We start from the raw sequence: 11,460 nt of genomic DNA, 5'->3' as shown, positions 1-11,460 counted from the left end.
TATCCCGCATAGCAATACACAAAAGAACCGATCTCATGCTTGGCACAGTTGTCAATCAAAATATGGATATTTAGAAATGGAAAATTATCCTTTGGACTTGCTTTGTTGAGATCACGGTAATCAACGCACACCCTAGTCTTACCGTCCTTTTTTGGCACTGGCACACCATTAGCTAACCAAGTGGGGTATCGTGTGACTCGAATGACCTTTGCATCCAACTGCGTTGTGATTTCCTCCTTGATCTTCACACTCATATCAGTATTGAACTTTCTTAACTTCTTCTTAACATGAGGGAATGTCGGGTCAGTGGGCAATTTGTGAACCACCAAGTCAGTGCTTAGACCCGGCATGTCATCGTATGACCATGCAAAAATGTCTTTATATTCAAACAGAGCTTTGATTATTTCCTCCCTGATTTGTGGTTCCAAGTGTACACTTATATTAGTTTCCCTGATATTATCCAGATCTTGCTTCAGTTTCATTCAAATTAGGCTTGGGTTTCTCTTCAAAAGGATTTAGTTCCTTAACAAACTCCTCAAATGCCTCATCCTCATCATATTCTGATTTATCATCACACTCTATTTCTTGGATTATTATTTCAGAATTAGATTGACTTTTGAGACTTGGCCGAAGATTCCTCATGCATGTCATGTCATTGAAACCAACATAAAAAGAACTGTACAGAAAAGAAAAGAAAAAAAAAATAAAACTATCAGGAATGATGGAAAAGGGAAATTGCATTTCATTGAAAATAAAGTATAACAAGGTTTGTACATCAACAAGCAAAAAATAAAAAATATGGGTCACAACCCAAGAATGACCTAGATAGAAAGGAAAACAAAACAAACTACCAAGACTCCTTTTGATTAGGGAGAGGAGTAGCCTTCCAATTGTTAAGCTTTACATTCGGCCTGACGAACTGCACGTCTGCTTTGCTGGACCCTTCTTTAACTTCTACCATGTCCACATCATCAAACAACCTCTGGAACCTTTCAATTAACTCTTCAGCAATGTCAATCATAGAACTTGGAACTGCTGTCACTGGGCGTTTTTTCTTGCACCGGGCTTGACAAAGGACCTGGAGAGATGCAGAATAGCCTTCAGAAGTGCCCACGCCTTTTGTTTCAATGTTTTATCCCTTTTACATCTACCTCTATGGGTTTGAATCCAAGACAGAACGTACCCAAATTTTCAGGGAGGGACACTGGCTGTATGATACCCTGCAAAGATGCACCCAGACCTTTACCTGGCACAAAGCCATTTTTCAGCATTTCCGAGGCCACCATGACGAATGCAGAGGCTATCTATGGAGTTGGAATACATTTCCCTTCTAGAACCTTCTCGACTGGCATTGTTTTAAAAACTTGATAGACCCAAGGCCCTTTGTAATCCTCGGCCTCAATAAACAGGACAAAGGCATCACTGTGAGCACACAAATTCTCCTCACCATGCACAACGATCTCCTGTCTATCCCACTCAAACTTGACCATCTGGTGCAAAGTAGATGGGACTACTTTGGCGGCATGTATCCAAGGCCGACCTAATAGAAAATTGTAAGTCCAGTACCTAGAACTCCATGGTGAATGCCACCGGTCCTATTGTCAATTCAAGAACTATATCACCGACCGTGTCTTTTCGACCACCGTCAAAACCTCGGACGCATATGTTGTTCTTGTGAATCCTCTCATCATCAACTTTTAACTTGTTCAGAGTATAGAGAGGGCAGATGTTTACATTGGAACCATTGTCAACTAACACCCTGGTAACCACAGAATCTTCGCATTTTACCGTAAGATAGAGAGCTTTGTTCTGTTTAGTACCTTCCACAGGCAACTCGTCATCAAAGAAGGTGATCATGTTCACCTCAAATATCTTGTTGGCGATATTCTCCAGATGGTTCATTGAGATTTTGTCGGGGACATGAGCTTTGTTGAGAATTTTCATCAGGGCCCGACGATGCTCATCTGAATGGATCAACAATGATAGCAAGGAAATCTGAGCGGACATCTTTCTCAGCTGCTCCACAATGGAGTAATCTTGTACCTTCATTTTCCTCAAGAACTCCTCTGCCTCTTCTTTAGTGACTGCTTTCTTTACTAGAACTAGATTATCTTTGGATGTTTTAGCTTTCCTTAATTCTTCTAGGGTAAAGCATCTCCCCGAATGAGTTAATCCCTGGACCTCATTGACTTCTTCTTTCACTTCCTTTCCCTTATAGGTCACTATCACCCATTCATAGTTCCATGGGATAGCTTTGGTATTTATTACCGGCAACTAGGTTACAGGCTTCATGATGACAGGGTCCGTATGGGTACCCTCTATAATTATGATAGCCTTATTTGCCAACTTTGGCAAGACCACTTTTGACTTTTCTTGCTTTGCTACAACATCACTTGGGGATATTTTCTTAACTACCACAGATGGCTCACCGTTTGTCATGCTCAACTTGTTCACTAATCCTCCAACCGTTGGGTTTTTCACTGGCTTGACCTCGCTAGAACGAATCATCATAACGGATTGTGAAGGCTTTTTGGGTTCCCCCTCCTTTTGTACTATCTCAATCATGTTTGTTTCCTCATGGGTTGGAAATGGGTTCTGATTGATGTTAGGTGCCTCCGGAGTTTGGACTTCAATCTGGTTGGTGTCGATGAGCTCCTAGATGGCACTTTTCAAGTGCCAGCACTTCTCCATATCATACCTCGGAGTACCATAACAATATGCACAACTCAAGGAGTAATCAAGATTTTTTGGAGGAGGGTTTGGCAATTTCGACTCAATTAGCCTCAATCTCTGGAATAAACTGGTATAAGACTCCCCAACGGGGTGAAAGTTTTCTTCCGCTACAACCTCTCGTTTTTGAATACTGGTTTGGGCCAAAAACCTGGACCGGCAGGGTTTCGGTAGGCTCGTGGGGGTGGGTAAGCATTTTGTGGAGCTGGGTAGGTGTTTTGTGGGGCCGAGGCATGCCATTATGGGAAGGAATGAGGTTGAGTATATGACTGGGTGTGGTGAATAGAAATTTGAGGGTCTGGTGATGGGAAGTAATGTTGGGGTGGATTATATGATGTTTGGGTATAGGTATGGTGATGGGGTCGAGGCTGGGTATAATGGTATGACGGGCCCCTCGGTCCAAACCATGATCCTGACTCAACTGTTGCCATATCTTCTTTCTTCTTCTTTCTGACCACTCCTCCAATACCATTCTGAATGGCTTGGGTAGTTGCTTTGATGGCCGAGTAGCTCATGATTTTGCTTGATTTAAGCCATTCTTCTACCATGCCACCCATCTTTACTACCTCGTTGAAAGACTTGCCTATGGCCGATATCAGATGGCCAAAGTAAGTAGGCTCCAAAGCATGCAGAAAGTACTCCACCATTTCATTCTCCTCCATCGAGCAGTTAACCCTTGCCGGTTGTTCTCTCCAGCGAAAACCGTATTCCCTGAAACTTTCACTAGGCTTCTTCTCAATCTTAGTCAGGGATAAACAATCTGGAACAATCTCGATGTTGTATTGGAAATGACGAGCGAATGCTTGGGCCAAATCATCCCAGGTATACCATCTACTGTGATCCTGATGAGTGTACCACTCCAATGCTACACCACTCAGACTCTGGCTAAAGTATGCCATCAACAACTCATCTTTCCCACCGGCTCCTCTCATTTTACTACAGAATCCCCTCAAGTGGGCCACCGGGTCTCCATGCCCATCATATAGGTCGAATTTAGGCATCTTAAATCCCACAGGCAACTGAACATCAGGAAATAGACACAAATATTTGAAGGCTATGCTCACTTGGTCTCCCAATCCCTTCATGTTTCTGAATGATTGTTCCAAGCTTCTTACCTTCTTGAACATCTCCTCATGATATGGGTTTTTAGGTGGTTTCTCAGTCTCAACATGGAGGTCAAAACGAGGAGTGTAAGAGTAATGATATACGGCCTTGAAAGTAGGCTCTAGAGGATAGTATTGGTTATCTTGGGTCTGGAATAATAGCTCACTGGAAGATCGATAGAGTGTAATTGGCGGTGGTGCTACGAAAATAGGGGTGGCTGGTGGAGGCGGTACGGGATTGGTTTGGCTAGTGGTGCTTGTGTGGTATGGGAATTGATGCCTTGATAGTGGTGGTAATGGGGAAAGCCTGGTGCATGTTGCGGAGATGAATCAACAATGGAAGGTTCTTGGGATTGAGCTAGTGGCGGAATGAAAGCAGGGTTGGTGGGGTATGATGGTGGGGGATGCCCTTTCATCCATGCCTGGTACATCTCTGCCATTTGGTGTTTCAACTTATGTAACTCCTCTTTTAGATTAACATCAGACTCTTCTTCCTCTCTTGATGGATCAATAACACTTGTATCTAGCTCTTAGCCAGCCATGATCAACTTGTTTTTAGACCTGGTGTTGTACGAGTGGGTTGCCAGAATGCCGAACAAACTAACCACCAACCTGGACTTGATTACAACAAGCAAACATTGTTAGCGATTAAGAGCTTAACATATAGGTGACCACACATTGGGGATGCAGTGCACCTATGCAGTTAACCATTTCTATTATGCATTTGAATGACTGCTTGCGTCATCCCGGCTTTCACTAATTTTCATTTTGCAATTTTTTTCTCTATATCTTTTCATTCCTGCTTTTCTTTGCTTGATTCTTGTCTCTATTCTTTTATTCTCTCATTTTTCCTCTCTTATTTTGCCATTATTTCTTTCCCCGCGATTTTCTTGTTTTTTCTCCTCTTTTTCCTTTTTATTTCATGATTGTGATCGAATCCTATCGGGATTGCCTATGTATCATGATGCCGCACGAATCAGACCAAGCGTAGTACTGGGGATAAATGCAAAATAAAAGAAAGATACATTTTTTTTGGGTTTTCAAATTTTCATAAAATAAAGTAAAAACAAAAACATCCTGATTACAATGATTTCTCCTACAGAATAAAACATAAGGACTAACAAACTCGAAAGATGGACTAACAGACTCAAAAAGAAAAATTAAAATACAGACTCGAAAGTGGACTAACAAACTCTAAAAGAAACTGAAAATACAGACTCGAAAACACAAATCAAGAATACATAAGTGCCTCAACCACTGCTCCAGTTGGCCTTGTTGTGGGCCTTTGCGCCATATCTTCTTGGAGGCGAAACAAGTCATCCATGATCTGTCAGACAAAAATCATAACTGAGACGAAGAACATGGACTTGGTCATGTCTTCACATTCGTTGCACTTTATCACAATGTAGTCCGCAATTCTCCTAACCCTTTCCCTGATAATACCCTTCTCCTATAGCAACCGTCCGATCTGCTGAGATCTAGCCCCCAAAACTTGTTCGACTGTATGATTTTTCTCTCGAAGCTGCTGCAGGTCTTTTTCTAGCTGTGACATCAGTGCATAACAGTGTTCTTTTTTTGCTTTGAAATCTCTTGCCTGCTTGGTTATTTCGTTCTCAAGGACGATGAACTTTTTGTTCAACCCCATGATTCCATTGTCATATTTTCCTTTTAACTATTGAACAAAGGGTGCTCGTTCCTCCGCATTCTTAGCCAATTTTGTTCGAGCCTTTGCCAGTTCACCCTTGACTTTTTCAGATCAAAACCATATTCACCCACTTTCTGCCTAAGGTTACCTATAAGCTTTTCATCTTTTACACTTCTGGCGGGGTTTTCGGCTGCTATTTTCATTTCCTAAATTTGGACTCGGAGGGTGTCATTTTCTTTGGCTAGCTTTTTCATTTCACCCTCATCCGCAGCGACTTTCAAACCATTCTCAAATTGAAGATCTCTAACTAGCTTTTCCAGCTTGCTTATGGTGGCCCTATACTCATTTTCTTTGGCTAACCAATCCCATTGTTCCTGTGATACTTTGACAAATTCTTGAAGATGGGGTCTTTCGGCTGGTCTTCCAAACTCAACACTTCTTTTGTATCAAGCGAGGTAACCGGACGAGACTTCACCCTTGGGTAGATCACGCACTCGAGTGTTTGCTGTCATGTACTGGCATTTACTCTAGATCTGGCGAACCGCCTCCTCATGAAATTGGCCATCAGAATGGATCTCGACTGCATGAGTGCTAAGGTCTTCGTCCTTTGGAACTATTTGGCATCTCCCCAGCTGTCTCAAAATCCAGTACGGGGCATAAGGCTGTATACTTCTGAGACCCATCAAGAGGAAGTGAGGACCGGTGGCATGCATGTATATAATATCATTAACAGGAAGCCAACCCAATGTCCACTCTATTTTATCAGCAGTTTTGGAACGGAGGTAGGATATCCAATCTGCGACCCCTTCCGGTATCTTGAAACCCGTCAACCCTTGTATGAAACTCCTCTATGCAATTTTTCTCTGTTGACCCATAGTTCATGTACCGAGGGCGATGACATAAATGCTCAATCATCCATATTTGTAGCAACAGATTGCACCCTTCAAAATAATCTACTCCGGCTTTGCAGGCTATGAGAGCGCGGAATATTTTAGACAATATCATAGGTGCGAGGGTGCTTTTCACATTAGTAATCAAAGTGTTGACGACTCCGTCTACCCACAGATCAATATTCTCGTCCTTTATGGGAAACACTAGAAGACTCAGAAATGCTACCATGAAGGCGAAACATCTATGCTCTTCCCATTTTGATCGATTCCCTTTACTGCAGATTCTGCTTTCCGGATTTTCAAACCCTTCTACATGTCCATACCGCTGGTATATAAATCGTAGAGTAGAAAACCCCGCCGCCAAATCTGCATACTGGACCCCCTGCTAATTTTCAACAAATCTAGAAACTTGAGAGGGGTAACGGCCCTTGGAGAGACCAGGTATTTGTGTCTTTGACCCTTGCTACTCCCAGCATATCCTGCTATCTCCACCAAAGTGGGTGTAAGTACAAAGTCCGAAAAATGCAGAACATTGTGAGCTAGATCCCAAAAAGTCAGATGTTGTTTAGGATCCATTAAGTACCTGGAGGTCAAAATAAAGCAAAAGAGAGTGAGGATTTTAACAAGGCAAAGTTATGAGAAAGGTAGTAAAACCAAAAGCAAACACAACTACTCCTTTAGTCCATCTTTAAGCCTAGATAAACCAGAAATTCCTTGAAACCTTTAAGTTCTTACTAACAGTGAAAACCAAAGAGCAATTCTATACAATTTTCGACCAAAGATGATGCAGAAACTTTGAGTCTTTTTCCAGGGTATTCCAGGTCTGATTATTGAGTGAAAGAGAGGTCTATATATAGCCCTTTTTGGATTTCAGCACGGTTCAGTTAGATGATGATTTGACTTACGATGTGGACACATTAGCTATTTTGGTTCGTCAGGTTTGAAAGTTGAGGTTAAAGGATATAACTTCAGTGAAAGTGCAGTGGAGAGGTCGGCTCTTGGAAGAGGCTACCTAGGAGACTGAACAGGAGATGCAGAGTAGATATCCTCACATGTTTGAGGCTTCATGTATGTTTCTTGACTCATTCGAGGACGAACGTTTGTTTAAGTTGGGGAGGATGTGACGACCCGACCAGTCGTCTCATGTGTTTCCACTCCGTTTCCCCCATTTCTGCTTCTTATTGCTTCGTTTATCGGTTCTATATGTGATTGGGTTGGTTGGCTCGGGTTCGGATAGGATTTGGTAAGGTCTGAGACACTTAGTCTCTTTTGAGGAAGCATAAGTTGGAAAAGTCAACCGGATGTTGACTTATGTGTTAGAGAGCTCGGATGTGAGTTTTGATGGTTCGGTTAGCTTCGGGAGGTGATTCAGGACTTATGAGTGTGATCGGAATTAGTTTTGGAGTAGATTTAGGCTTGAATTGGCGAAGTTGATATTTTGGCGATTTTCGGTTGGTAGGCGAGATTTTGATGTGGCAGTCGGAATGGAATTACGAGAGCTACAGTAGTTCTGTTGTATCATTTGGGATGGGTGTACAAAATTTCAAGTCATTCAGACGTGGTTTGGTCGGGGTTTTGATCAAAAGCGAAATTCAGAAGATTTTAGAAACTTAGGCTTGAATCCGAGGTGTTTTGATTGATTCGATGTTGTTTGAGGTGTTTTGAAGATTGGTATAAGTTTGAATAAGGTTTTGGGATATGTTTGTGCTTTTGGTTGAGGTCCTAGGGGCCTCGGGGTAATTTCGGATGGTTGACGGGAGTTTGGAATTTTTGGAGAAGCTGCAGATTTTCTGCTTATGGTGTTTCCGCACCTGCGGATTGGTGACCGCAGGTGCGGTGCCGTAGATGCGCGAAGGGGCCCGCAGAAGCGGAAACTGCTTGGTAAGGCAGGAACCGCAAATGCGGTTGTGGGACCGCACCTGCGAAGGCGTAGATGCGGCTGGTGCATCGCAGATGCTGAAAGCTGGAGGATAAGTGAAAACCGCAAAAGCGGCTCTTGGACCGCAAAAGCGGTACCGCATATGTGGTTGACTAACCGCATATGTGAAAATGCCTGGGTCAGAAAGTATAAATTGTTTCCTTCGCAATTTTTGAGCTATTTCACCATTTCTAAGACGGCTTTGGAGCGTTTTGGACGATTTTCAAGAAGGATTTCAAGGGAACTTCATTGAGGTAAGGATTTTGGACCTAAAACTCATTTCTATGGTATTATTTCATGGATTAGGCTTGTAATTAATGGAATTTAAGGATCAAAGTTTGGGAAAACTAGGGCTTGGAAACTTACACCTTTGATTGAGGATTTGAAGGACCATTTGAGGTCGGATTTAAGAACTTTTGATATGTAAGAACTCGTGGGGAGATAAGGAATCTATTGATGTAAAAATTATCGAATTCCGAGACGTGGGCCCGGGGGTCGGGTTTTGGTAATTTCGGGATTTATGTTGTAAATTGAATATTTTCGCTTGGGCTTCGTTCCCTTAGCATATTTTGACGTTGTGATCCTGATTTTGGATAGATTCGATGCGAGTGGAGGCTGGTTCGAGGGGCAAAGGTATTGCGGGCTAGAGATTTGATCGGATTTGAGGTGAATAATGATTGTAAATGATGTTCTGAGGGTATGAAACCCCAAATTTGCACATCGTTGTGCTATATTGAGGTGACGCACACGCTAGATGACGAGTGTGGGGTCGTGCACTATTGGGGATTGTGACTAAGTCCGTCCCGAATGACTATTTTACCACGTATTTGACTGAAATCTATTGGCTATCATCTTGTTTTGGGCTGAATGCCATATTTGGGCTTCGTGCCAACTATTTGAACCCTTAGGGGATTTATATTGATATTTCCTCACTGTTTTTACTTTTTACTTCAACTCAGTCATGCTATATTCCACTGTTTTCATAACTCAGCCATGTTTACTATGTTTTTAACACTAAATTGATCTTTTGAGCTGAGAATCATGTTTTTCTATTGCCCGAGTGGCTTGTGAGGATTTTGACTGAGTAAGGCCGAGGGCCTATTTGTGAGGAAACATTTATTATGATTATGAGGTCGAGGGCCTGAGATATGTACGCCATGAGGTGGCTTGTTGATATGAGGCCGAGGGCCTAGTGATGTTTTCATGAGATTGCTTGATATTGCGCTTTGGGCCGAAAGAGGCCCCTCCAAGAGTCTGTACACCCCCAATGAGCGCCGTTGACAACCTATTTTTTCCCTATATTTTTTTTATGTGTAATACCTTTCAAAATTGCATGTATAAGCATATATGAGTATTTTCCAAGGCTATATTATTTTTTCATAGTTTTTCAAAGATTTTTAAATCAATTTACTACCCTATTTTATCAAGAAAACCCAATAATTATCCCCAAAATTATCATTTTGGTGATTCATTTATTGGAGTATTATGTTTATATTAAAATTTAGCTAAGGTATTCTTTTACACATTTTTCCAAAATTATTTGGTATTTTTTAAGGATAGAATTGCTTAATTGCAATATTAGCCCTTTTTAGGTTTAAATTCGTTCCATATGCATAAAATGAGATTTTATATTTTTTAATTGATAATTATGTATTATAAATCATTTTGATGCTTTCAATTTATTTCCAGAAATTAATTTACTATTTTTCATAATTTAAAGGGGAAAATTGGATATTTAAATAATAGCCCAATTCGTTTCAATTTTAGCCTAAAATCTGAATCCCAAATTGGACCTCAATTTCAGCCCAATTTTAGATTACTTGACCCAGGCCCCAATTACCCTTACCCGACCTAGAACCTTGTTAAATCCTGGCCGTTGATCAAAATGATCAACGACCCTCATCCGTCCTTACCTTTTTAACCTAACGACCCCCCAATCCCCTGCTCATTCCTCACTCGTCTCTATCTCTCTACCTCTGGTTCTCTCTAGAACCTTCCCCTCCCCTCATCTCCGATGAGTTCTGTTCACTTTCTCCGGCCACTTTCTGACATGAATGGTTTCACCACCACAAAGCCACATATGGCTCATTGCGTTGGATTACTGAAGCTGCGTGACTCGAGAATGAAGAGTTGGGTTCAGACCTTTGTCGACTCAAGTTCACGGCCATCTTCGGACCTGTTCCGGCAAGCTATGTATATTTTGAAGCCTGGTCTCGACTCCTCTTACTTAGATCCAAGCCTTTCTCATCGTTTGGGTTCCTCTGAAAAACCTAGTTTTGAAGTTTTTCTGATCTCTTTAAATCTGTTCCAGATTTATGCTTTCCCTAAGTTTTTAAACGATTTTCTAGATTTTCTTTCAAAAATTATACTTTCGAAACCATCTCTTTTTCCAATCTAGGGTTTTTTCTGAAATATTTAGATGTTTTCTCGGATTTTCTATTTCTTTTGCATGTTTCTTCTACTGTATTTTCTTCTACTGTGTTCTTGTGTGTTTCTTCTACTGTATTTTCCACTACTGTGTTCTTGAGTGTTTCTTACTAAGTTCCTTATACTACGTTCTAGTTAAGTTTCTTCTAATACTTCTTAGCATGCTTCTCTTGCTGTTCTTATCAATATCTCCAGTATGTTTCGTATTAGTTTCTTCTACCATGTTTTCTTTGAGCTCTTCTGCTGTGTTCGCATGTTACTCTTCTATCATGTTTCTCATGAGTTTCTGTTGCTTTCTGATGATAGAAACCCTAGAATTTGGGGGTTTCTTCCAAGTTGGGAAGCCATTGGCTATGTGATTTGCCTGAACTGGTTTTATTTAAAAAAAAACCTAATTCTTTCGTACATATTTCGAGTCTCTAAACTGAGTTTTGACATTCTTGTTTTTCATATGATTCTGACTTTTGCTAAACTCTTCTAAGGTCCTTTACACTAGATCTTTTGTATGCTACTAGATGATACTTCTCTTCTACATTTCTAACCTATGTGACAACCATGCTCCTGTAGTCTATTATCTACTGATTTTGTAATGACACGAAATCCTGTTTCAACTTAACATGTTCGTATGATCTTTATATGTGATGAACTTCCTTCTAAAATAGCTTTCAAATATGTGATTAGTTCAGACTTCCTTCTGAATATGTCAGATTGATTTCTTTCCATTGTTTGCTGATTTCCTTGTGATTC

The 11,460-nt window shown here is 41.1% G+C and overlaps 1 protein-coding gene across 1 annotated transcript; it reads right to left on the bottom strand.

Annotated features, from left to right (window-relative positions):
• Nucleotides 1–847: 847 nt before the first annotated feature.
• Nucleotides 848–5,478, bottom strand: LOC138887528 (uncharacterized). Its single transcript, XM_070169288.1, has 9 exons — nt 5,326–5,478; nt 5,083–5,160; nt 3,846–3,983; nt 3,375–3,749; nt 2,316–2,655; nt 1,789–2,222; nt 1,338–1,595; nt 1,152–1,220; nt 848–1,078 (listed from the first exon to the last, which is right to left on the bottom strand). Exons 1-9 carry the CDS (start codon nt 5,476–5,478, stop codon nt 848–850), a joined length of 2,076 nt encoding a protein of 691 aa, XP_070025389.1.
• Nucleotides 5,479–11,460: the final 5,982 nt, after the last annotated feature.

The sequence above is a fragment of the Nicotiana sylvestris genome, chromosome 3, assembly GCF_000393655.2.
Source record: "Nicotiana sylvestris chromosome 3, ASM39365v2, whole genome shotgun sequence".
NCBI lineage: Eukaryota > Viridiplantae > Streptophyta > Magnoliopsida > Solanales > Solanaceae > Nicotiana > Nicotiana sylvestris.
The sequence above is the reverse complement of the archived record's forward strand: the minus strand, read 5'-3'. Positions and strand labels throughout refer to the sequence as shown.